We start from the raw sequence: 22,617 nt of genomic DNA, 5'->3' as shown, positions 1-22,617 counted from the left end.
AAAGCGGAAAGTAGCGTTCATTCCGTGATGATATTGGTAGCATATGAATGCTGATTTGCTGGATATTGGAACAGATGGCTTACTCACCGTTAAACTGGCTGGTTTAGGCTGTAAAGTGCAGAAACGTCGTACTGTAATCACGTGACATTCCTAATTAGGAAAGTGAGAGCACCTAATTTCCGGATCAGGAAAACGTCGATTACATATTGAGCCTTGTTTTAATTGAAAAATTGCAAATATAACGAGTGTTGCGAACAAGAGATGGAGTTTATCAGTTGATAGAGCCAGCAACTAGCATGTCTGAGTATAGTGTACTGCCGAGCAATGTACGAAATAGCATTCATTTTAACACAGGCGAAATTTTTGAGAATTTACATACGTACCTTCATGAGGATGAAGATTCGGTAAATAGTGACACTGTTGAACACTTTAAATATGAACAAGAACTGGATAAGTCTCTGCTATCAAGGAGTTCGGTGATTGGACTTGGTTTTGGTTTAATGAGTCCTGTCCTGGGGATGTGTACTAGTATGTCCATTGGCCTGATAAATGGTGGCCCTCTCACTATTATGTTAGGGTTTATTCTTAGTGGTATCAGTATATGGTTTTGTTCTTTATCATTGGGTGAAATTATTTCTAAATTTCCAATGGAAATGCATGTTGCTAGTGCAATGTTGGCCCCAAAGAAATTTAAACTTCTTTGTTCATGGTACACTGGATGGCTTATGTTGATAGGAAATTGGACTATGAGCACCAGCATCACATTTGCAGGCGCACAATTGACTATCTCATTGTTTTTGATGAAAGATCAGTATCTGATTTCAGAAGAGCATTTCATTTTTTACACTGTGATTGTTTTCTACTTAGTCGTGACCGTTGTAGGATTGATTAATTTGAAATTCGCACGTTTCATTGAAATTATCAATAAGGTCTGTGTCTATTGGATCATTTACGCCATCATATTCATTGACATTTTGCTACTAATATTCCACAAAGGTACCTATAGATCATTAAAGTATGCCTTATTTCATTTCGATAATAGTCGATCCGGCTACTCGAACGTTTTAATTTCTTTTATAATTGGCTTCCAACAATCAAATTTCACATTACAAGGTTTTAGTATGCTGCCAGCTTTAGCTGATGAAGTTAAAAAACCAGAAAGAGACATTCCGCGTGGTATGTCCATCTCTGTGCTCATTTCAACATTTTCAGGTATTATCTTTTTACTACCAATCATGATAATATTACCTGATTTAAGCACAATATTTACTGATCATAAGGTGTTACCGATTGTTAATATTTTTATACAGTCAACCGATTCAATGATAGTTTCATTTTTCTTAGTATTACTGATACTGGGGAACCTGTTTTTCTCTGGTATTGGTTCGATCACAGCCTCTTCTCGTACTGTTTACAGTTTTAGTCGTGACCAGGCCATTCCCTACTACGACCACTGGATATTTGTCAAACCAGAATCTGAATCGAAAGTTCCAAAAAATTCAGTTCTATTAAGTATGGCGATTTCTTACGTTTTAGGAATCTTAGCTCTATTTTCTACAGCCGCGTTCAATGCCTTTATTGGAGCTGCTGTTTTGTGCCTTTGTTCAGCAACATGTATTCCATTGATTTTAATATTATTTGGAAGAAGACGGATATTAAAGAATGCTCCTATCAAAATTAGATACAAATTAGGTTGGGGTATAAATATCATTTCAATATTATGGTTATTATTATCTATGTTTTCTGTTTGTCTGCCAGTTCAAATTCCAGTCACTTTCCAAACAATGAATTATGCATTAATGGTTTATGTTTTCTGCCTTATTTGTGTTACATTCTTGTACGTTAAATGGGGCAAAAGAAATTTTAAATTGCCATTGGCAGAGCACCAGTATGATTTACTGGATAGTACGACAGATGCTACTTCTGATTCATACCAATTAGAATCTCAACAAGCTAAGAAGGAAGAAGGAACCCAAAGTAAAAGTGTACATTTCGCTCTAGAAAACCCGTTTGAAGAAAATGAAACTAACGTTCTTGATAATGCAAGACAATCACATGAAACTTTGGAAAGTATAAATTTGGAAGATCCAGAAGAACAAGAGTTGACGGAGATGAACTGATGATTATTATAAAGCGTCTTTTCCCCATCTCTAAATTGTATATTAGAAATATAATATAGGATATATTAAGTATTAATGACTTTATGTGTTAATGATGCAGGTTATTGGAATGATAATCTTAAATAAAATTCACTAGAATATCAACATATATATAGTATGCTAAATGTATAAAATTTTTTAAAGTTTCAAGGTATTACTGGCTAAAATCAACAGGACGCCAAAACAGCACCATTTTAGACAGTTTGTACCGAGACTATGGCTATTTATGTCACTTGAATGATGATGGTGGCTGTCGCTGAAACCGATACCCGTCTGGAACATTTGTAATGAAATGACAAGTAAGAAGCCTGCGGTAACACTTAATAACAAGTCCATGTGAGGTAAATTGTCACCATCTACTGCTTTATTTCTGAATATTAAATAGCCAATCAGAGCACCTAATGGTTGAGATCCACCACCTAGAACAACTGTGATTAAGATAGCTAACCATTTAGATTCAAAAATTGAAGAAAATGGGAGAGTCATCGCAAAGCCTTCAACAAAGTTATGGATTGTCAAACTTAGAAAGATAGAAAATCCCAATGCACTGTTTTCTTCGTTATGATTTGTATAATAAATAATGAGGCCTTCTGGAAATTTATGCAGCGTCAATACCAAGCAAGTCTGCATACCAATCGATAGTAATTTAGAAAAAGGTGTCTCCAAATGATGGTGATGCAATGTTTCATCTGGTCCATTATCAGAGGAAGTTAGGGAATCGGATTCGACGGCTAACTTCGAATTTAAAAAGTTTTTACGATATAGAGATAAATTCTCCAAATCATAACCGATAGAGTTTTCCATACAAAGAATTCCGTATGCATCGTTGTCGTTTGTTGCAGTTTCTGCGGCAGCAACTGTTGCGGGGATAGTACAAATGACGTCGTTGTCAGTTATAGGTGACATTTCAGGTGGTATGCAGGAGACATGATCTACTTTCATGGCTTGACAACATTTCACTAGATCGTTATTTGTACAACAACTACCGTTTACGTGTCTATGAGAAATAATGTCTATCAGAGACTTCTTTGTTTTCAAGCTTTTAGCTCTAAGTAATGGCTCCGTCTCTGTCACAGCGGACATACTATTATACACCCCGGTAGTATCAGCATCGACCACAACGGTACGTTTATGAGCGGAATGATGATCGTCATGGCCGTCAGAATGTTCATTGGCGTCATGAGCGCAATGAATTAAAGATTCGGAGGCAAAAGCATGCACGATATAATTTAAACCTAAGCTAATAGAAATACCCAATACTACACCGCAAAACACAGTGTATCTGTTTTCATCTGTGGTTCGAGGCAACATCTTATACAAAGCAGTGGTTATCATTGACCCAGCACTCAAGGAGAGACCATAGTTCAGCAACTTAGTGTTACTCCGGCTATCTTTACTTGTGAAGGAAGAAAGCAGTGGAACACAGAAGCTACCTAATATACATAAAAACGAGGAAATCAGAGAATACAGCAGCCATTTGGGCATATCAGATTGCATTATTGAGACAATAGGCAGTAATATAAGTTTTTATTACTATCTAACTTGGGCAATAACTGTGATTGACATCTCTTAATAATCTTTTAAAAACCTTTTGGGTGTAAAAAGGACATCGATTAATCCGAGAAATCAAATTTAGATGAGCAATGATATTAGGAATTGCATCAAGAAAAAACTCAGGAGAGGGGAACATTCGAAAGGGAAATAGACCAGCCCTTGCTGGGGGAGATGCTGCTGGCCCATTCTGCCAGTGTTGCATCACTGTCCGAGGCAAGGTACCATATATTCCCTTTAGCAGTCTAGACACGCAAGGTAGCTTCAGGTCTCCTTCTGAATACAGTGTAAGGTCTATGAAATACAGGACATCGCTCTAGTAGCCTATAACGTTTTTGTTCCATAGGATAGGGCCCACTAGAAGCATCACTGTCTGGAAATAGCTGTCGTTTGCAATGTTCTGGTATGCTGATCTTAGGATGCCCTTTGGCAACATTCCACCTGCTCCATGCATTGAGGTATCAAACTTGAGTATCCAACACCGTATCAATCAATATATAGCTGCCCCAGCCGGATATGGCGTCGTCGTTGTTTTGCACTCACCCTCCATCAACTAGCTGAGCATTACGCAGAGACACACAAACACACCTTCTTGCAGCAGAGCTGCCTCTCATCAGTAGCCAGCTCTAATCTCACCAGCTGGTGCAGACTCGACTTGCTGGCAGTTGGCTGAGCATACGTTGATGATGTAGCAAACATCCGCACACCGCATATCAAATTGCTTAGTTTTGGCTTTCAAATTGAGTTTGTGAAGGGCGATCAATTATAGAACACGGCGATGGGATACAAGAAGCTTGTAAGTTTGTTTCTTTCAAGAATAAAATAGTGTTAGAGTCTGTATATCTCTTATAAAGTGTCGAGTGACGAGCTAAATCTCATGTTTTAAAGAGCCGTCTTTAGTATCGTGCAAGTTGTTACCATTTTTTTTTCATTAGTCACTATGTTGGGTACTCTACTCAGGAAAACTAACGCTGCCAGTGACAGCAATACAGCTACACCTACAGCAGCTACTACAGCGAACCACCCAATATCTCACTTTCCTGGCGTACCAACGAACTCAAATGCTACAACGCTTACCACAAAAACAGATGCTTTGTTCAAATCCTCGAACCAATTTAATTCGAGAAACTTTGCAATATCGTCGTTGATATTGGAAAACATCTCCGATGAGTTGAAATATAAGCTATTTGGGACGAAATACCTGGCATTTACCGAGGATTCCTGTGCTAAATACTGTTTTAGAGTTTTGATTGCTGAAGAAACTGGTCAAATTGCCTGTAAGAATCATTATCGATTTTCACTGGATTATTCGTATCCACAACAGAATTCTGGTAATTTAATGAAAATTAGGCAAAATGAATTGAAACAATACATTTTTGGTTCCTTAGTGCCCTCAATGTCAAATTTACAGAATGACAAATTTAGAAGTATACCTAATTCTAAATTTATCATTATAACAAGAATTTTCCATGCAAATCAGGGCAGTAATGGTATCAGCAGCAAAAATAGATTTGCAATTAGTCTATGTATACCGAATTTTCTTACCCCAGTGATAGCAGAGGCTTGGTCTTTTATAAATATTTGGTTGGATCAATCTCAAAATGTTATATCATCACAGTTGAATTTTCTGATAAAGAGGAATCAGCAAGGTGGTATTTTACCAATGGATTACGGCACCTCATGCTATTCAAAGGATATTGATAAGATTATCTTTAGTTTAACCAAAAATTTATTACCTTGTCTGCGCTCCTTTGTCGAATTACCAAGACTTATCCTATATCCAAACACTTACTCCAATTTCATTGACACTTGGTTCAAAGACTGCTTTAACTGGATCGAAATAAAAGATGGTCCAAAACTAATTTTTCTACAGACTTTAATTGCTTTGATTCTATTTGACTATAATAATGCTCTCATCAATCCTACTGTTACTACAAGAATAATTGTTCTATCCGGAAATTCAGTGGTTGCCAACAAATTGATCTTTATTTTGAATGGTCTATTGAAGCCAAAATTTCATGGCAATATAGCAAACTTTGTGAAAGTTGTTGATAATGAAGTTAATCGCTCGGACGATTATGAAAATAATGTTGATTCACTTTTAGGTCTAGATGAACCACATATAATAAAACCGTTCGAGAAGGCTAAAACAATGCCTATAATCAAGAGAAATGTTTCTCATACTGTGGGGAAAGGATGGGAAATTCCCAAGAAGACATCTTCCAGTTATGGATCTGTTTCTGTGTCATCTGGTGAGTCTTCAGCAGAAGTAATACAACCGTCTTCTTTCAAAAGTAATAATAATTCATTGCATTACTTGTCATCTTCGTTATCTTCAAGTCAGGCTGGGTCTTACGGATCTTGGTTCAATAAACGACCTTCACTTTTGCAATTTTCACCATCCACGAAATTAAGTCACAATAATGATTCCTGGGAAAAGATATCCAGTTCAGCTAACCATAATGTTCATAGAACCTCCAGCAGTGCTTCTTTGCACCAATCATATTTACGGCCAAATGATAGAGTAACTCCACAGCATTCGCCTGCCATTAGTGAATATGATGAATATCCATGGTTTAACACCCCTGAATCACTAAAGATAGATTCTACTCTAGCAAGCACAGCGACAACTACAACTACTACGACTACAGCTACAAGTAGGCAAATATCTGAAAAATTCTCACTTCAAAACATTGAAATAGGCAGAAATTGTCAACGAATATCTCAGTCCAAGATTATTGACGATGTGTTTGATTCTATTTGTAAACCTGGTGAAAGTTTGATAGGTGATGGCTGTAAAAACAATAAATTTACCAGATCTACATCCTCAAAAGCTGCAGTCCTAGAAATTGTCCAAGTGGACAAAGGCAATCACTGTACGGAACTATTACCACGCTATACGACTTATTTGCCCCAGTTTAACAATTGGTTCAAACTTCAAGGTAATCCAATAACGATAGATTCAGAAGCCACTATTGTAAACTCTATGAAAAAGGATCTCGAAAACGAGTTTTTTACAAGATCTTTAATTGTATCACTTAGAAAAAGGGAGATTAAGGAGATAATAATCAAGAGGGATGTTGACAAAACAAATTTATTCAAACAGAAAGTTCATAAAGTTTTTAGTAATGGAAAATTTGGCAACATATCAATCAAATTGATAGATTTCATCAATTTCATAAATAACTCATTAAAGAGAGCCAGAACTTTGTATGAAGATGAAGAATTGAGTGTACTTGAGCGTGACAACGCGCTCATGAGCATTTTCCTCTCGATGATCCACTACTGTGACGAATAGTGGTTGTATATATAAGTTAATTTTAAATATTCGGTCCAGTAAGTCTTTCTCTTTTAATTGAATTGAGAATTTCTCGAAATTTATATGTCAAGTGAAGAAGAGCTTTATCGTTCAACTGGCCACTTAGATTGGCATTTATTATAACAAAGCCACTTGTATCTATATTTAGCAAATTGCGTAATAGTAATTTAGTTGTAGATCAGTTCTCGGAAAATTTCTAAGCCTCCAGGAAAAATGCGTAGCGCGCCGAGAAGGCTTGGCGTTTGTCATTTCTTTTTTCTGGAAAAACTTAGCAAATCTTTTTCTCGAGCAATATTTAGTATATATTTACCTATGTTTGGGCATTCTTAATATTGGTTATTCAGACATTAAGACGCGTATCATAGACAATCATGAGAAATGTCGTTTTATTGAGTGCCTTAGGTGCCTTTACTGATTATGCGTTAGGATCTTCTTTAAATAAATACTCTTCGAAATATGATATGATTGAATTTACAAACGTTGGGTTTTCTGGTACTTACCAGCCAGTTGCTAGTTTAAAAGATGTTACAAAAGATTCGTGTACATGTGAAGTTGGTGATAGAGTATCGTTTTCCGGTACTAATGCTCCAATTTCGGACTATGTTTCAGTACATTTCCGTGGTCCTCTTTCTTTAAGTCAATTTGCATTTTACACCTCTGATGATTTTGTCATAGATTCTAATTCATCTTCTAGTTGGAGTCGTCAAGCTTACTACGACAGCTCTTCTCAGACGGGTGAAAATGTGACCTTCCTAACTAAGGCTGGTACCGATTCTCCATGTTTGGGTAAAGCTTTAACATACTCAGATGATACTGGTATTGCTTCTGCATCCGACGCTACACTCTTGGGGTCTGACAACTTAATACATTCTGATGATGAATACGTCATCTTTTCCAATATCTCATGTCCTTCTTCAAAAGCTAGTAACGGTTGCGGCGTATATCGTAGTGGTATTCCTGCTTATTACGGTTTCTACGGTACGACAAAGATGTTTTTATTTGAATTTGAAATGCCAACAGAAACTGAAACGAATAGTACATCCTTCAGTTACTACGATCTACCAGCCATTTGGTTGTTAAATGACCATATTCCAAGAACTTCCCAATATCCATCTAATACGAACTGTTCTTGTTGGGCTAGTGGTTGTGGTGAGTTTGACATCTTTGAAGTAATGAATGCAACTGAAAGAAACCATTTCTATTCTAGTTTCCACACCTTCCAAGGTATCTCTAATATACAGGATGGTATTCAAGCTCATGGATACATACAGAGAAACACTACTAATACAATGAGAGGTGGTGTTATATTTGATTCAAATGGCGAGGTTGTAACATTCTTATCCGATTCTACGACATTTGATGATGAATTATCTGCAAGCACAATCAATGATATCTTAGAGGAATTTTCCTCAAAAGAGATATATAGCACTAAATTAGCCAGTGTTGTAGCTGCCTCTACCACTTCTTCAAGCTCAAAATCTGGCGGAGCAGCTTTCTTAGCTAAGCCTTCCGGTCTATGGTATTACTGCTTTACGGCGTTCGCTGCTGTCTCCCAAATATTTTTTATTTAGATAATTAGAGTTGTAACCATATATTAGTACTTTTATCAAAATAAGATTTCATAAATGCGTCAACTGCTTCAACTATTTTTTGTAAGATACTAGTTTTATAAAGCTCTTATAACTTGCTTTTAAGTTTATAAAAGCACTTGCTTATAAATGAATCCAGTCATTTCGCAACTGCGGGAGGATACAACTTGAAAATCTGCCCCAAAATGTATACAAAGTCTCACCCAGCAATAAAACGGTTTACTCACACAATATATCCTCTCGTAACCCGCCTGATGTACTGGACTACAAGCATGGTGGGAGAGCATTGTGCTAAGGTGGCCAGTCTGACACACTTTCTCGAGAAAAAATCGTAAGAGCAAAGTTTTCCATGCAAAACAACTCGTAAACAAGTTCTCAAGGTACCGTACCTCGAGCATGCAAACTGCTGAATGCAATAAGCAAAACTTAGGCCTTCGCAAAAATTTTGCCTGCAAAAAGCTTAATTCAATATATTGGCACGCGTTTCTTGGCGTGCCGAGCACAGCAAAACCTGAACAAGACGAATTTGCATTCAAATTTCGTGCTGTACGCCATCTCTCTGTTGCTCGACTCGATGCATGAATAATTACCACTCTTGGCTTTATCTGAAAGCAGTCCACAGAAAACCGACGTAAACATTTAATTGAAACTAATGGTGATATATATATATACTCGTAATGGTTTGTGAGCATGGAGAATAGAATTTCCGATGACAGCAACTATTTCACTAGGATCAACTAAGAAAGTATGCAAAACTATTTAGTGGTCGCTTTCTCGATTGGGTTAGCTTTCATAAATGCTGCTAAGGCAACTACAAGCGAGTACGAAATGTTGGAATTTACAAATGTTGGTTTTACTGGTACTTTTCAGCCGGTAAGTGAATTATTGGATATTTACAACTCTTCCTGTACATGTGAGGTTGGGGAGAGGGTCACTTTTTCTGGTACTAATGCGCCTTTATCTCACTATTTATCTGTGCATTTCCGTGGTCCACTCTCTTTGAAGAAGTTTGGTTATTACTATTCCGATAATTATATTATTGGTGAATCCTCTTCTGATAGCTGGACTCGTGGAGCATACTATGATTCAGAGTCTCAAACTACTTCCAATGTGACCTTTCTAACCAAAGCTGGTAAGTATTCTCCATGTTTAGCCAAAGCTCTCACCTATGCAACAAGTAACGGTACTTCAGCTGCTGATTCAAGTACAGTATTGGAGTCTGAAAATTATATATCCTCTGATGAAGAGTATACCATCTTTTCCAGCGTTGAATGTCCAGAGTCTGGTTTAGACAATGATTGCGGTGTCTATCGTGAAGGAATACCTGCATACTACGGTTTCTATGATACTACAAAGATGTTTTTATTCGAGTTTGAGATGCCAACTGACACAAATAATACAGCAGAGACAGTATCTAGTTACGATATGCCTGCAATTTGGTTACTAAATGATCATATTCCAAGAACTTCTCAATATCCTTCAAATGTTAATTGCTCTTGTTGGGAAAGCGGGTGTGGTGAATTTGACATATTTGAAGTCACAAAGAGCGCTGCCACTAACGAGCTTTATTCTACTTTTCACACATATCAGGGAATTTCCAACATTGAGGAAGGTATTCCCTCTGAAGGATGGTTAGAGAGAACTACTGGTGCAACTATGAAAGGTGGTGTCATATTTGATTCCAATGGAACGACTGTCACTTTCCTTTCAAATGATACCGTTTTTGATAGTACCATCTCAGCTGTCGCCATGAATGCAATTTTGGCGGAGTTCTCTTCTGACGAAATTTGGAGTACGAGACTCGCTGATGTCGCTGTTGCTGATGTTGAAGTTCTGACTAGCTCGTCTGCATCTTCCTCATCTGCTTCTTCAAGTGAATCCACTTCATCCCTAGTATCTACATCTGCAACTGAATCAACAACTACTTCAGTTACTACCTCTAAATCATCGTCTGTTTCATCTGACAGTATTACAGCATCTTCTAAGTCCTCTACACAAATAGTAGATGCTGAAGAAAGATCTACTTCTTCCTCATTTTCCACCTCAAGTAGAATCTCATATTCTAATTCCACTGTAGCAGCTACAAAAACACAAGACATTGACGCTGAAGACAAATCAGAAACAGCCTCTTCGTCTTCGTTGAAACCATCTTCTATGAACGACGAGGGATCCCTGACTACTGCAACTGTCTATGCCACCGAGGTGGTTATAGATACCGTCACATCGTGTAGTGGTACTGCCGGTTGCTTCCCTGAAATAGTCAGCACTTCGACAACTTTATCTAGAACAGCTGAAATTGCAGCAGAAAGCAAGATTATGTCTGTCACCACGATTGTTGATTATGCTACTGAAACCGAGGTCGAAACAATCACCTCATGTTCCGGTGTGGAAGGTTGCTCTATTATGACGCTTGACAATAGTAGCATTTCCACTGCTGTTTCCACCTATACAAAGGCCACATCTAACGACAATGTAGCCAGTAACGAGAGTGGTACAACGGGAACCGAAAGTAGCAAGGCTTCTGTTGCTCATACTGGGACAACCACCGAGACTACGAAGACAGTTGTCGACACTGCCACCGAGACAGAGACATCGTCATCCACAGGCACTATAAGAAATGGGCAGGTGTCAGCAATTACGGTAAGCCAGGTTAATTCCACTGAAGCTTCAATCTCTACTGTTCAAATCATGGAACAATCAAGCAATGGAGCCCAGTTACGATACAAGACAAGCCTTTTGACGCACCATCTTCAACTTCTTTTTACTTCTATAGTACAGGTCCTTATTTTCGCCTAAATTTAGCAGCAAAAATCTAAAAAATACCCAAGCACCCTCCTGTTATATAACGTAAACATATATATATATATATATATATACTTACGTATTTCAAAATGCTGCTTCTTAGTTAGCGTCTTCTCTTTCTCTTTTCGTTAGCTCATCGTTTTTCGAAAGTTCTGTCGAGAAAGCTCTGCGTAATTGAAAAATTTTACCTGAAAAATCTCATTGCGACACTAATTAGGAAAGTGATGACTACTTTACAGTGAAAAGACCAACCAGTCAATGAACCACATCATGAAACATGTGTTTGGTTGTTCAAACCACAATTGAGCATTGGAGCTTAAGATAACTTATAAAAGGAAGAAGTTTCTTTTACCGATAGTGATTATTCTGGACTAAGACACCAATAAATCGATACAAACTAAATCCTAATAATGTCATATGAATCGACAGTCATCGGCTTATGTTCGCTGGCAGTACTAACATTGATACCTCCTTTTGCTTGGCACACTCAAACAAGAAATGTTCCAGCACTCATATTGATATCTTGGCTGCTCCTGATGGATATAACATGCTTGATAAATGCTGCAATCTGGAGCGGTGATGATTTTTATACAAGGTGGGAAGGTAAGGGCTACTGTGATATTGTGATCAAATTGCAAGTCGGTGCTAATATTGGTATTTCCTGTGCCGTGGCTAATATTGTGTACAATCTACATACTATTTTGAAAGCAGATAGGGTTCTTCCAGATTTCAAATCGTGGAAGAAGATCGGTGTTGACCTTTCTATCAGTTTATCAACCCCAATTGTTGCCATGGCTCTTTCCTATTTCCTCCAGGTGTACAGATTTGGGATAGCAAAGTATAACGGGTGTCAAAATTTGATGACGGCCACCTGGTTAACTATTGTTCTCTACACAATGTGGATGCTGATTTGGTCTACTATTGGTACTGTCTATGCAATTCTAGTGTTAATTGTGTTTTATAGGAAGAGAAAAGATGTTAGAGATATCTTACATTGTACAAATTCAGGTTTAAATTTTGTGCGTTTCTCACGTTTGTTAACGTTTTGCTTCTTAATTATTTTGGTAATGTTCCCATTTTCTATTTATTCCTTTGTGAGTGATCTCAAGCAAGTTAATGGGAGTTATAGTTTTTCAGAAACCCATTCTGGTGCTTTGTGGAATTTGGTTCTTTTCTTCGATCCAGGAAAGCCATTGTATGACATTTGGTTATATGTTTTGATGTCCTATTTGGTTTTCTTAATTTTTGGTCTAGGTTCAGACGCTTTAGATATGTATGCTAAATTCATACGTTTCATTAGGTTAGGTTTCATTTTGGACTTCGGTGAAGGTTTCATAGAAGAACGTAAGAAAGGTCGTGTTGGTCAATTATTCGGTTATAGTACTGATGGAACAGATTTTCAAAATATGTTCACGTCGTCTGATGAAGACAATTACAAGAATACAAATGATTTCAACTCTTCAATTGCTACGCCTACCTCTAATAGAGACATATATGTTGATTACAGAATTCCAACAGCTGGGTGGCGTGAAGAGAAACGCAGAAATAAGAACTACCATGGTGATTTGAATAATTTCCACTCAGATGATTTAACAGAGGAAGTCGCGTTAGATAGTAATTATCTCCCATATTTGGCAAATAAATCGAATCTTGATGATATTATTTCTTTGGATGGCTTTTCCTCAATGACTGTGGGTAGTACACAGGGAAGATCTGAAGAAAGCAAGAGTGAAATAAACTATAAAACAGAGGAATTTGGGACGCCAAGTACAGCGGGTAAATATGTTACTAGCACAAAAGAGGTATCTCTACTAAGTTCCGAAGATGAAGCTGATTGAGGAACTCAATGTTGAGGCCAGTGTAAGGAGAGTTATAATATTTTGTGTACTCTTTGGTGTTACGGATGTTTTTTGCTACGTAGAATTCTCTTAGAATCAGTGTGCAGTCCTGATAAGTTCCAATGATGGAAGCAGGTTACAGAAACGACCGCATGTTCAATTTACTTCATCTGATGAATGCCACATTATGTTTGATATGGATTTCTAGTGGAAGTCTCTTATTTTCAAACAAATCTATGTACAAATACATAATAGTTCGTAAACTGATTTCTTCTATGATAATATCTTATTCTTTGTACTATATGGGCTTCTAGAAGTAATTTGGATTGAGATTTTATTGCCCTAATGAAGCCTGTGAAAAATAAAACGTAAAGTCGATACAACGGCTAAGCTTAGTGAACTTGCGAAGGTTGCTCTGATAAGCATAGAGTGCTGTACACCTTCTACTGGGAAAGTGTCGTTGTTTTACCAGAGAGTATGCAAGAAGGCGTTATTTGGCGAGTTTTAAGCCATTTTGAGCGTTGAAAAAGCCAAGTCAACCAATAACCTTCGATCTCACAAATTATCTAGTCAGAAATTACTTATTCTCAAAAGGCCAGCCTCATATTAGCGTAATTTATGTTCAGTCTAATACTGTCTTTATATATTCTTCTCTGATGAGAAGATCTCAAATTTCTGGCAGAGTTCAAAAATGATATTCGTGTCCGAACTTCAGGATAGAGAACAAGGTCAAATACTCTTAGTGCAACTTTTAGATAAAGAGGATAAATCACTACGACAACTTCTTTGGACTCAATCCTTGTATATCGTGGTCTGAGGAACATTCTAGGTGTAGGTGCTGAATAACGAAGTAATCACAGAATGAATTTATCAGTATATGAACATGCATTGGACATGTGGTCAAATGCAGATTTTGTTTCTCTTCAAAAGGAACTGGACACAAACGTCCTCGAAGTTAAGGATAAAGAGCAATCGTCCTTGGAGTCTAGGAAGGCATTGGCCACTGAGACTAAGAGATTCAAAAAACTAGAGTCTGATGAGAAATTGAGCCAAGTTAATAAAATCATAAAACAATATCAGCAGGAGATTGATAACTTGACAAAGAGATCCAAATTCTCAGAGCAAATTTTGTTTAGCATATATGCAAAACTTTCAGAGGCTCCTGATCCTAAACCTCTAATACAAAATTCTTTGAGTAGACTAAGTAAAATCGATGATTCGAAAGAATTGAAAGAAAAAGTGGAGGATTTAGAAGATAAATTGACCAAGTATGCTGATTATGAGTCCCTTAAGTCAAGGCTACTGGATTTGGAGCAAAACGCTGCAATAACTTTATCTAAGCGACTAGCAGCAAAAGAGCAAGAAATTACCTCAATTTGGGAAGAGAAGCAGAGAAATTGGAAACAAAGAGAAGCTGAACTGACTAAGCAAGTTGATACGGTTCAAGAAAATAATAAGATGCTAGAAGCCAAAATCTCAAAACAATTGGACATAGACTCTCATGAAACTTCACCAGACGCTTCTAATAAGGATAGTACTGATTCCAAATATAACGCTTCACCAGAGCAAGTCCTACTGTTGCAAGAATTACAATCCTCACAATCTAGAGTTTACCAATTAGAAAAACGGAATGAAGAACTTAGCGGATTGCTGGCTAAGGCCAGTAATTCAGCTGAAAAGGAATCTGAATTACATTCTAAAGATGTTAAAATTAGTCAAATAGAAAGCGAAAACATTCTCTTAAGTGCATCGTTGGAAAAAGAACATTCTAATCTGTCTAAAAAGCAATCTGAATTCGATGAAAGTATGAAAAACGTTAAGAATGAGTTGGAGTCCTATAAATCAGAGCTACAAGCCTTAAGAATGAAACTAAACAACTATTCAGATTACGAACGACTAAAATCTGAATTATCCGCCTTGAAGAAAATTGAATTTGGGGCAGATGACAGTGACAAAGATGAGGATAATATCCCAAAAGAAGATATAACCAACGGTAATGACAAGATAGAATCTACTTTACTATCTGCAAATAAAAAACTTCAGGCTAATCTTGCCGATCTTCGTTCTAAACATTCCTCTGAGAAAGAAAGGACGAAAGAGCTCGAGAAGGAGCTTGCTAAGTCACAAAAGAAAATTCAAGAGTTGCAACGTCTCAATACGAATTTAGAACTCGATTTGGAGAAAATAGAAGACGTTGATCAATCTTTCAATGACACGGCTAGTATGATGTCTGGTGCTACAAGACAAATGAATAATAGAGCTGGGAACTCTGGAAGATTCTCACCAACCAGTTCAATTATTGGCATTCAGGAGGACAGTGAACTACAAACTTCTAATAGATCTGTAATATTGCCCATTATCACAAAGCAAAGGGATAGATTCCGCTCAAGAAACACAGAATTGGAAAGGCAAGTAAGAGATTCCATGACTGAAAGAAATAAACTTAATGCCGAGCTAAGCAAACTTAAAATGGATAATAATAAATTGTATGAGAAAGTTCGTTACTTATCGAGCTATAACAATTTGTCATCAGCAGGCCAGGCTGCCTCATCTATGAATGACGTTGATTCTGAAGCATTATATTCCAATATTTATGATGAATCATTGCATCCCTTGGCAAACTTTAGGCAAAATGAATTAGAATACTATAAAAAAAGGAGATTGCCAGTCTGGGAAAAGTTATTTGTCAGTTTTGCAAACATAATATTACAAAATAATACGACACGAATGGTCTTTCTGTTTTATTGTATTGGGCTGCATGGGTTAGTGTTTATGATGAGCATGTACGTAATAAACCTTACAGGCTATGTCACACCAGAAATTGGGACAGTGAAGAGTTCAACAGCAGCTTCCGCTGCAAAATTGGGAGCACATGCTGCCAATTTAGCCGGCGCTGATGCATTGGCTGATGCCGTTCCTGGTATCCACATCTAAATTAATGATTGATAGATACTTTAAGAGAAGAAATTTTTATAAAATGTACTTGCAAAATAGCATTAAATTATGCCTTTAGTTCTTTCTATCGATATTATTATCTGTTATATAATAGAATACAAGAGTTCATTGGCACGCGTAAGTTTCATGAATTTAACGATATAATATATGTGTTCACAGATTCTTAGGTTTACCTGGACAAATATCTCTATGAAGTGTGCCTAGCTGCCTGGTTTATGCCCCTTGCAACAGACTACTTTCTGAACTGAAGTTAATGTTTTTAAATACTCTCGATATTATAGTACTGAATGCTGTTTAATCGATCTCGTGTATGCAATGTAAATAAGTGGCATTTTTATTTAATGAGTCAAATTATAGTGATTATACGGTTCTTCATCTGGGAGTTTAAAGTGCATTAAATTGAGATGATACGATTGTGGTGCGTACGTTGCAATGAAAAGTTCTAACCAGACGAGACATCGGGCATTTCATTACTAGTTCCTGCGTTGACGATAGGATTGCTTCAGTCATTATAAAAAGAAGGCATTTGGCGGAAAAGATAATTAAGGATGCTAGAGTTTTTAATTTATTATATATCATTACAGATTTCATGTTTGTTGTAGATTATCTCAGTATATGTGGAGTTACCTCCCAACAACAATTTTGTATACCTGGTCTGTGACCTGTGGGTTAAGGAATTCAAAGAGCTGAGGACCATCATCAGCACAGAGTGAGATACCAGTTCTTCCAATTCTTTTGACACTATCCAAGTAGCTAGAAGAGATTACGACATTGTGGTCCTCTGTTTTCAAGCTGAATTTTACGAGCTCTCTAATGCAATCCTTCTCTAAGAAAAAGATGTCAACCACACCAGTATTTTGGATCTGCCACAGTTTTCCATCGATACGAGAATATTGTCTAGCTTTTAGATTGGGTAAAAGTAATTTTTCCTCAAAAGCTTTCCAGTCAATTGATTGCTTTGAATCTGAAATAAAAGTCTCTTGAGTATATGACTTCATGATGCCTTCGCTCATGAAGGAGGAAGATGAGGTAGATAAGGTCCTGATCGTAGTAGAGGATGACAGCGATTCAGGTAAATTACCTTTTATACAATGCTGTAAAGAATTCATCAGTTTATCTGCATTCACGCATCTGATGCTTATTGTACATGTCTTGTTGTGAATAGCGAAAGCAGCTGAGACAAATGTTGATCTAGGTATACGAATTTGAATGTCTTGGGCTGTAGATCTGGCGCAAGTCCAAGTATTTGATAATTCTGCAACAAAGTGACATTCATCGTTGCTTTTATCATGATATGCCATCAGTATGTATGTGCCATCTAAAGATTTAGAAACATCAAGTCTTGATTTTGAATTGCTTAGTAGCTCCCATTTAGTTCCTCTCCAGATTGACATTTTGGTACTGTCAAACTCAAATATGGGACTGCTTGGTGATTCATTCTTAATTAATGGTTTAACATACTGTTTGATCTCTTTACTCTGTGAGTCGAAGATACTTGAAGTTGGTGTTCCAGAAGTGCTTATAGGACTACTAAAAAAACTAGTGTTATTATCAATATCTGTTTCGATAGATAACCTTTTTTTATTACTCTTGTGGAAAAAACTTAGTAATCCTGATTTCTTCTTGTGTAATGTTGGTTTGTAGAAATCGGCGCTTGGATTGAATTCGGTGGTTGGAGTGACTTTCTCTTCCTTTGTATTTATGAAGATGTCATTCACCGGAACTTTGTCAAATCGTTTTTCAGATTTTGTGTTATCAATTTTCAATTGATGTAAGTCTGGAATATCCATGCTGGTAGCTGAGGTTAAGGTAGCTATTCCGTCAATGAGTTCAGAATTGGTAATTTGGACTTCTTTACTGGTTTCAATACTCTCCATTTTTGGCGTGATATCCTGTGACTTTACGTCCTGCCCTAAATCGGATTGTACTTGATGTGCTGATGACAAATCGCGGGGATAGAGAGCATCACTATTTACTACGGTTATACCCTCAGTTGCAGGGAGCTCATTGAATTTCATGTAAAAGTTGTCACTTTCAAATGTTTTACCCTCAGTAATTGTTCCAAAGGAATCTTGCAAAGAAACGCTTTCCTTTTCCTTACTCAAAGAATTGTCGAATATTGGTTTCCAAGTAACTGACCACTGTATTGGATCCAAGCATTTCAAGTGAAGCTGGGCGTTATTCCCACTAGTGCTTTTAATAGTTGTTTCCATGGTGGAGAACGACATAATTTGAAGTTGCTTCATCGTTAAAGGTAGAAATAATAAGGTTCTACCAAAGTTTAATGAAGTATAATTGCCCTGCTTGAGTTCATGTAAGAGTTGGTTAAATGATGTTTGCAATTTACCTGCATTAATTTTGAAAATTGCTATTTCTCCCGTTGATACTTGGGCCAATTCGACAAGTAAATTGTGGTAACCAAATTTCTCGCAGCCAAGCTCGAAGAGAGTACTATTCCTCACGTCATTCAAGTCAATGCCCGGCGATTTGGTTAAAATTTTCGAAAATGATAGAAAATCATATACTTGATCACTCTCAAAACGTCGCGAATTAATTTGATTATATTTTGTGTAAAAATTGTCTTCAAAACTAGATATTATGTTGTAAAGTTTGGAAAATGTGTTGGCATCATCATGGCTATGTAGCACGGTACAGAGCCTCGAATATATTTCGAGAATGTGAGTCAAAAATTTCTGATTACCACTTCTGAAGGTGGAAATGTCAGGATTCAGTATTAATTTAGCTGCACTTGCTAGTAAAGATTTATAAGCCTGTAGTAAGGATAAGTCCAAAGAAGTGTCGTCGAAAAGGTCATCCATATTAACGTATTCGTTCAATTGTTTGAAGTAATCGGCATGTTTAGATGATATTATCTTCAGCAGACTTGTCATAAGATCTAACTCCCTTTTTACTTCCCACATCGGGTCCAACAAAGACATGGGTCGTACATTAGACGCTTGACATAGCTCTCTGAGATTTTGGAGCGTCTCCTGGTACCGCTCTTCATCCATTCTTAGCCTTTGAAGGGACATTCTATAAGGGAAATCAATTGCTCGAAAAAATTGGGAACTTTTCTTTCACGTATAAAACAATAAATTAATTGCTTCAAGTTCCTCCTATAAGCAGTTTAACAGAGCCTTATATTAGTACGAATTCTTTCAATTGTGTTGCTTGGATTCATTTACCTCGAGATGGCATGATGGTACGCGAAATTTTCCAGTCACGTAAACTAAATTCGATGTGCGAAGCAATGAAAATTTTGTTTAGCTGAAGGTATATAGCTCTATAAAGGTTATTTCATCGGAGGAATTAGCTGATACTCGTGATCACATGATGCAGCGGCCGGTAGATTATTCTTCTTCTTCGTCATCGTCGTCTTCATCTATCATGTCGTTGGCGTCGATGTACGGCAAGGCTTGCTTACTGGCATTTTCTTGGTTTTGTAGGTACCGTATTCCCACAGAAAGGATACCACTTGAGACACCTGTGGCAATGAGTGCATAGCAACCTTTTTCAAATCCTGGTACCATGGAAGCTGCGTAGAATAGGATCGACCACCATGCATTGACCGCTCCAGAAAACATATTCATCGATGCCAGGACGACGGCCCTTTCTTGGATATCGTCGTGACAGACAATATTGGCCCATGCAAAGAAGACAGCTTGTCCTGCGTAGATGATCCCGCCCAGGTATTGGGCCGTAAACATAACACCTGCGCTTAATGGATTAGTCCGGATCATAACGGCTACGATACAACTGACGACAGCCATTAGCACAGCCACATGCCAATGTCTTGCTCGAGAGAAGTTGCTTAGATAGACAGCAGTAAGCATCGTAGATACTATACCCACAGCATATATACCTGATGGATCGTTGTTTCTATGTGACAGGGAATAACCCTTGTATTGAAGCCATAATGCGAATGTCGTATTAGATGCAAAACTTAGATTCTCACCTCCCAGTATCCACACAAGGGAGAATAGCCACCAATGCCATCTTTTCAAGACTCTGGGTATTATAGTCATATCCATTTTAGTGCTTTCATCTCTTGCTGGTAGTCTTCTTCTAGCGTATTGTAGTTCGTCCTTGTTGAAGATATAACTTGTCATAGAAAACTTGCTATAAGAGCTGTCATGTTCAGGAATGCCTGGAAAGAAGATCAACCCGTAAAGTGCAATGGGGACAGTTATACAAAAATCTATGATAAATAGCCACCTCCACCCGGCTAAATTATGATGTCCGTCTAGATGCTCAAAAATACTGGTTTGCATAAATCCACTAAACATGGAGCCAATCAAACCACTACTCGTGAAAATAGCTGACCTAATGGCTAATTCATTTTCCTTATACCACAACCCTAGGATTAAATGTGCGCCAGAGAAAGTACAACTTTCAAATATACCTTGGAAGAATCTAATTGCACAACAGTGCTGATAACTGGATACACCGTACAAGCCGAGTGTGAGCAACCCCCATGCAAAAGTACAGAAACTTAACCAAATTCTTGGTGGCACAACAAGCAATATCAAATTATTGGGTAGCATTCCAATAACGTATCCGACAGTGAAACAGGCAGTAGTCACATTAAGATCATCACCTCTCATGTTGAGGTCCTTTTTCATACCAGAAACGTAAGCATTTGAAAACCCAGTACGATCAACGTAATTGATCCAGTACTGTAGACATATGAATGATAGCACAAATACGTCAATTTTGAAAAGTAACCATCTCTCATTGATTGGTTTTCTAGCCCGAAATGTCTTTTCTTCCCTAGTAACAACGTCGTCTTTGATCATCTATACTTCTCAGCAAACGAAGAGCTGTTCCCACTCAGACCTATTTAACAGCAATGAGATCTTCTTGGAAGTGCGTAGTTTGCTCACAGATGATTATAAATCTGTCGAAGTTGTAGGCTGTGCGGCCATCGGTGGCTCCTTCGTTGAACTTTCGAGAATGCGCATAGTGAAGTGATTCAGCCCTTCTCCATAGGAGATGACTAAGAAAGCTGTAAAGCCAATCACATGGAGATGGTCAACTCGGCTATTGGCAGAGTTAAATAACGCGAGTTCAGTTTTCATTTCCACTATATTGAGGTTATATAACTTTACATACGCGAATAATGTAACCTTGTATGTGGCCTCAATCAGTTGAGGGTCATTTGGTTTTTCTGTATTGATGATTGTAGTGCCTGCTGTAAGTAGATGAGCTTGTAATGTAGACATATTGTGGTTTTAGAAGTGCGTTGATGGAACGTGGCCTCACGAGAATCATGATTTATATATATCTTGAAAGAAGACTATGTCCTTGAGAAGACCATACGCTTACCATTAATACCCAGCTCTCAGCTGTGGGTTATATAACGCGAATTCCACAATGGCTGTGAGCTGGAAACGCTCTAATTGGACTATTAGGTGTAGCTATTGCTATTGCTATTGTTATCGCATTAGATATATTACCAGAACTACAATATCTTGACCATACATCTTACATAGTAATGCTGACTCCTAAACATTTATCTTCAACGCATAATAAGACCTGGGTGAGCTGCCAATTGACAGATAGAAATTGTTCGAGAGTATGCCCTAAACAACTGCTACCTATTCAAGTTTTTTTATTTCCAAACACTAATTGAGTTTTCTTCTCCTAAATCCAAGTCGAGACTGACAAAACATCAAATTTAAAATATAAGTACAGTTTAGATATATAAAAAGATAAAAAAGTAATACTTAAAATCAAAAGAATGCTACACTAGCTATTTGTCCATAATACAAAAAAAGAACCCTTATTCCCAATTACATTTATTCAGTTGATTCAGTAGCAGCTTCGGAAGATTCTTCTGACTTACCGTTTCTCAACAAGTTGATATCCTTTTGAATCAAACTTAGAGTAGTAGCCTTAGAACCATCTTCCTTCTCGTAAGTGTAGTTAGCAGCATCAGCTTCAACATAAACCAAAGCACTATTATATAAGTGGTTAGTAAAAAGTAACATTAATCATAAAACGCGTCAAAATATCACATACCCTTTTCTAACGTATTGAGTCAAGAAGTTCATTTGAGGTTCATTGAAAACAGTAACATTGTACCAATTGGTTGGGCCATCCCTTCTTGGCTGAGACGCAATACTGTATCTTATATATTTTTTGTCATTTTGTGAAACGTACTCTTGGAATTCACTACCAATGCGGCCAACGATAGACATCTTGGAAAAGTCCATCTTTCTGGCAGTTTGGGAGAAGAAACGTGTTTGTTGGCGTAATAGCATAGAAGACATCTGGTACTGTTGGTAGTTTATTTTACTTTCAAATGGAATGTTTATGTTTTCAAACGTAATATTTTTTGTTTGTTTTCTCACTTTTCATCTCGGTGAAAATTATGTACGCTGTCATATTTCCAATGAAATTGA

General features: G+C 37.3%; 11 protein-coding genes across 11 annotated transcripts; 6 read left to right on the top strand and 5 right to left on the bottom strand.

The window, feature by feature from the left end:
- Positions 1 to 296: 296 nt before the first annotated feature.
- Positions 297 to 2,120, top strand: TPO5 (Tpo5p; the record flags this gene model as incomplete). Its single annotated transcript, XM_003958158.1, has 1 exon — positions 297 to 2,120. The coding sequence occupies one exon, from the start codon at positions 297 to 299 to the stop codon at positions 2,118 to 2,120; it is 1,824 nt and encodes a 607-aa protein (XP_003958207.1).
- Positions 2,121 to 2,297: 177 nt separating this feature from the next.
- Positions 2,298 to 3,656, bottom strand: ZRT3 (Zn(2+) transporter ZRT3; the record flags this gene model as incomplete). The annotated part of the gene is made up of 1 exon (XM_003958157.1): positions 2,298 to 3,656. One exon carries the CDS (start codon positions 3,654 to 3,656, stop codon positions 2,298 to 2,300), a length of 1,359 nt encoding a protein of 452 aa, XP_003958206.1.
- Positions 3,657 to 4,650: 994 nt separating this feature from the next.
- Positions 4,651 to 7,008, top strand: LST4 (Lst4p; the record flags this gene model as incomplete). Its single annotated transcript, XM_003958156.1, has 1 exon — positions 4,651 to 7,008. The coding sequence occupies one exon, from the start codon at positions 4,651 to 4,653 to the stop codon at positions 7,006 to 7,008; it is 2,358 nt and encodes a 785-aa protein (XP_003958205.1).
- Positions 7,009 to 7,400: 392 nt separating this feature from the next.
- On the top strand, positions 7,401 to 8,600 carry TOH1 (Toh1p; the record flags this gene model as incomplete). The annotated part of the gene is made up of 1 exon (XM_003958155.1): positions 7,401 to 8,600. The coding sequence occupies one exon, from the start codon at positions 7,401 to 7,403 to the stop codon at positions 8,598 to 8,600; it is 1,200 nt and encodes a 399-aa protein (XP_003958204.1).
- Positions 8,601 to 8,725: 125 nt separating this feature from the next.
- KAFR0G00350 (uncharacterized protein) lies at positions 8,726 to 9,310 on the bottom strand (the record flags this gene model as incomplete). The annotated part of the gene is made up of 1 exon (XM_003958154.1): positions 8,726 to 9,310. The coding sequence occupies one exon, from the start codon at positions 9,308 to 9,310 to the stop codon at positions 8,726 to 8,728; it is 585 nt and encodes a 194-aa protein (XP_003958203.1).
- Positions 9,311 to 9,365: 55 nt separating this feature from the next.
- Positions 9,366 to 11,414, top strand: KAFR0G00340 (PGA52 family protein; the record flags this gene model as incomplete). The annotated part of the gene is made up of 1 exon (XM_003958153.1): positions 9,366 to 11,414. The coding sequence occupies one exon, from the start codon at positions 9,366 to 9,368 to the stop codon at positions 11,412 to 11,414; it is 2,049 nt and encodes a 682-aa protein (XP_003958202.1).
- A 416-nt stretch (positions 11,415 to 11,830) lies between these two features.
- On the top strand, positions 11,831 to 13,258 carry STE3 (Ste3p; the record flags this gene model as incomplete). Its single annotated transcript, XM_003958152.1, has 1 exon — positions 11,831 to 13,258. One exon carries the CDS (start codon positions 11,831 to 11,833, stop codon positions 13,256 to 13,258), a length of 1,428 nt encoding a protein of 475 aa, XP_003958201.1.
- Positions 13,259 to 14,119: 861 nt separating this feature from the next.
- COY1 (CCAAT displacement transcription factor COY1) lies at positions 14,120 to 16,192 on the top strand (the record flags this gene model as incomplete). Its single annotated transcript, XM_003958151.1, has 1 exon — positions 14,120 to 16,192. The coding sequence occupies one exon, from the start codon at positions 14,120 to 14,122 to the stop codon at positions 16,190 to 16,192; it is 2,073 nt and encodes a 690-aa protein (XP_003958200.1).
- A 644-nt stretch (positions 16,193 to 16,836) lies between these two features.
- On the bottom strand, positions 16,837 to 19,245 carry RBH1 (Rbh1p; the record flags this gene model as incomplete). The annotated part of the gene is made up of 1 exon (XM_003958150.1): positions 16,837 to 19,245. The coding sequence occupies one exon, from the start codon at positions 19,243 to 19,245 to the stop codon at positions 16,837 to 16,839; it is 2,409 nt and encodes an 802-aa protein (XP_003958199.1).
- Positions 19,246 to 19,563: 318 nt separating this feature from the next.
- FEN2 (Fen2p) lies at positions 19,564 to 21,009 on the bottom strand (the record flags this gene model as incomplete). Its single annotated transcript, XM_003958149.1, has 1 exon — positions 19,564 to 21,009. The coding sequence occupies one exon, from the start codon at positions 21,007 to 21,009 to the stop codon at positions 19,564 to 19,566; it is 1,446 nt and encodes a 481-aa protein (XP_003958198.1).
- A 1,002-nt stretch (positions 21,010 to 22,011) lies between these two features.
- On the bottom strand, positions 22,012 to 22,476 carry RIM1 (Rim1p; the record flags this gene model as incomplete). The annotated part of the gene is made up of 2 exons (XM_003958148.1): positions 22,012 to 22,171; positions 22,235 to 22,476. 2 exons carry the CDS (start codon positions 22,474 to 22,476, stop codon positions 22,012 to 22,014), a joined length of 402 nt encoding a protein of 133 aa, XP_003958197.1.
- Between the last annotated feature and the right edge of the window lie 141 nt (positions 22,477 to 22,617).

This window comes from Kazachstania africana, chromosome 7, assembly GCF_000304475.1.
Source record: "Kazachstania africana CBS 2517 chromosome 7, complete genome".
In the NCBI taxonomy this organism is placed as follows: Eukaryota; Fungi; Ascomycota; class Saccharomycetes; order Saccharomycetales; family Saccharomycetaceae; genus Kazachstania; species Kazachstania africana.
The sequence above is the reverse complement of the archived record's forward strand: the minus strand, read 5'-3'. Positions and strand labels throughout refer to the sequence as shown.